Source organism: Geospiza fortis, unplaced genomic scaffold, assembly GCF_000277835.1.
Source record: "Geospiza fortis unplaced genomic scaffold, GeoFor_1.0 scaffold427, whole genome shotgun sequence".
Lineage (NCBI taxonomy): Eukaryota > Metazoa > Chordata > Aves > Passeriformes > Thraupidae > Geospiza > Geospiza fortis.
The window spans coordinates 16,980-20,205 of NW_005054853.1; the positions used below are offsets into that span (position 1 = coordinate 16,980).

Here is a 3,226-nt window from a genome sequence, read left to right on the forward strand (position 1 = left end):
GGGAAAATTGGGGGTTTGGGGTGGGAAAACTGGGGATGGAAAAGGGGATTTGAGATGGGAGAATTTGAGATGGGAAAAGGAATTTGGGATGGGAAAGAGCATTTGGGATGGGAATTGGGGTTTGGGATGGGAGTTGGGGTTTGGGATGGGAGTTGGGATTTGGGATGGGAGTTGGGATTTGGGATGGGAATTGGGGTTTGGGATGGGAATTGGGGTTTGGGATGGGAATTGGGGTTTGGGATGGGAATTGGGGTTTGGGATGGGAGTTGGGGTTTGGGATGGGAGTTGGGATTTGGGATGGGAGTTGGGATTCGGGATGGGAATTGGGGTTTGGGATGGGAATTGGGGTTTGGGATGGGAGTTGGGGTTCGGGATGGCCTGGGAATGGTGGGAGGGTCCTGCAGGTGTCACTTGCAGTGCTGGGAGTGCTGGCACAGCTGGAATTGGGCCCAAAGCCCCGAGAAGCTCCAGCTTCCCTCTGGGATCTGCGCCCTGCGCCTCCCGTCCCACCAAGCCCGGGGTTCCCCCCGAACAGCCCCGGGCTGCCCCTGATCCCCCGTTCCCGCCGCCCCAGGCTCCCTATCTGATCTACGTGGAGGTCCTGGAGTGTGACAATTTCGACACGGCCAGCGTCCCCGCGCGCATCCCCGAGAACCGGATCCGCAGCACGCGCTCGGCCGAGAACCTTCCGGAATGCGGGATGGGCCCCGAGCACAGGGCCGGCAGCTTCAGCACCGTGCCCAACTACGACAACGACGACGAGGCCTGGTCCGTGGACGACATCGGCGAGCTCCAGGTGGAGGTGGGAGCGCCGGGAACGGGGTTTTCCGGAACGTTCTGGTCACCAGGGTGGTGGGAATGCTGGGAATGGGGTTTTCCAGAAGGTTCTGGTCACTGTGATGGCGCCAGGGTGGTGGGAATGCTGGGAATGGGATTTTCCAGAAGGTTCTGGTCACTGTGATGGCGCCAGGGTGGTGGGAATGCTGGGAATGGGGTTTTCCAGAAGGTTCTGGTCACTGTGATGGCACCAGGGTGGTGGGAATGCTGGGAATGGGGTTTTCCAGAAGGTTCTGGTCACTGTGATGGCACCAGGGTGGTGGGAATGCTGGGAATGGGGTTTTCCAGAAGGTTCTGGGTGTCCCCAAGGTGTCCTTGGGGGTTCCGTGCGGGATTGTCATTCTCGCCCCCCCCAAAAACTGAGATTTCATGGGTTTTTATGGGGTTTCATGGGTTTTAATGAGGTTTTACGAGATATTGTGGGATTTCGTGGGATTTTAGTTGGATTTGATAAGATTTTAATGGTGTTTCGTGGCATTTTATGGGATTCTTTGGGTTTTTATGGCATTTATGGGATTCTATTGGATTTCAGGGGATTTTATGGGGTTTTAATGGGATTTCATGGAATTTTGTGGGGTTTCAATGGGATTTGATGGGATTTGATGGAATTTTGTGGGGTTTCCCGGGATTCCCGCAGCTCCCAGAGATGCACACCAACAGCTGTGACAACATCTCCCAGTTTTCCGTGGATTCCATCACCAGCCAGGAGAGCCGGGAGCCCGTCTTCATCGCCGCCGGGGACATCCGGTGAGCTCCGGGAAAACCGGGAATTCTCCCTCAAAAAATCCCGGAATTCTGACAATGCCCAGAGCAGAAATCCGGGAATTTTCCCTCATAAAAATCCCGGAATTCTGACAATGCCCAGAGCAGAAATCCGGGAATTTTCCCTCATAAAAATCCCGGAATTCTGACAATGCCCAGAGCAGAAATCCGGGAATTTTCCCTCATAAAAATCCCGGAATTCTGACAATGCCCAGAGCAGAAATCCGGGAATTTTCCCTGATAAAAATCCCAGAATTCCGGCATTCCCCAAAACAAATGGATTTTCCCCTGATACAAACTCTGGCATTCCCCAGAGCAAATATCCAGGCATTTTTCCTCATAAAAACCCTGGAGTTCTGATATTCCCCAAAGCAAAAATGCAGGCGTTTTCCCTGATAAAACCCTGGCTTTCTGGTGTTGCCCAGAGCCAAAATGCAGGAATTTTCCCTGATAAAAACCCCGGAATTCCAACATTCCCTGGAGCCAAAATGCAGGAATTTTCCCTGATCCAAACCCCGGAATTCCGGCATTCCCTGGAGCCAAAATGCCGGAATTTTCCCTGATCCAAACCCCGGAATTCCGGCATTCCCTGGAGCCAAAATGCAGGAATTTTCCCTGATCCAAACCCCGCAATTCCGGCATTCCCTGGAGCCAAAATGCAGGAATTTTCCCTGATCCAAACCCCGGCATTCCGGCATTCCCCCGAAGGCCAGCGCGGGCGTTCTCCCTGGTGCGCGCTGTCGCTGCGGCGCCGCCCGGGCGCAGGTCTGGGGTTTTTCCCTGGAAAAGCGGAATCCCGTTGTTCCGCAGGCGGCGCCTGTCGGAGCAGCTGGCGCACACGCCCACCGCCTTCCGCCGCGACCCCGAGGACCCCTCGGCCGTGGCGCTCAAGGAGCCCTGGCAGGAGAAAGTCAGGTGGGGATCCCGGGAATTCCAGGGTGTCTCTGGGGCGGCTCTGAGCTCCCGTTGGGTTGCGATTGATCCTGGGGTGTGAACCCCATGGAATTCTCTGGAATTCCTCCTGGGAACAGCCCCTGGGATTGGGGCGGTGTCGTCCGTGCCCTGATGGGATTTTGTGGGATTTTAATGGGATTTCATGGGATTTTAATGGGATTTGATAGTTTTGATGTGATTTTGATGGGATTTTAATGGGATTTCATGGAATTTTATGATTTTAATGGGATTTGATGGGATTTTAATGGGATTTGATAGTTTTGATGTGATTTTGATGGGATTTTAATGGGATTTCATGGAATTTTATGATTTTAATGGGATTTGATGGGATTTTAATGGGATTTGATAGTTTTGATGTGATTTTGATGGGATTTTAATGGGATTTCATGGAATTTTATGATTTTAATGGGATTTGATGGGATTTTAATGGGATTTGATAGTTTTGATGTGATTTTGATGGGATTTTAATGGGATTTCATGGAATTTTATGATTTTAATGGGATGTGATAGTTTTGATGTGATTTTGATGGGATTTGAGTGGGATTTCATGGAATTTTATGAGATTTTAATGGGATTTGATGGGATTTTAATGGGATTTTGATGGGATTTTAATGTGATTTTAATGGAATTTCATGGACTTTTATGAGATTTTAATGGGATTTTAATGGGATTT

At 50.9% G+C, this 3,226-nt stretch overlaps 1 protein-coding gene across 1 annotated transcript in view; it reads left to right on the forward strand.

Annotated features, from left to right (window-relative positions):
* PI4KB (phosphatidylinositol 4-kinase beta) overlaps window positions 1-3,226 on the forward strand; it is a gene marked incomplete at its 5' end in the record, with an annotated part of 26,098 nt that overhangs the window by 15,560 nt on the left and 7,312 nt on the right. The window contains 3 exons of the mRNA XM_031065544.1: window positions 515-802; window positions 1,475-1,584; window positions 2,410-2,514. Of these exons, the coding sequence (XP_030921404.1) occupies window positions 515-802; window positions 1,475-1,584; window positions 2,410-2,514 (503 nt within the window). The remainder of the gene's footprint in view (window positions 1-514; window positions 803-1,474; window positions 1,585-2,409; window positions 2,515-3,226) is intronic.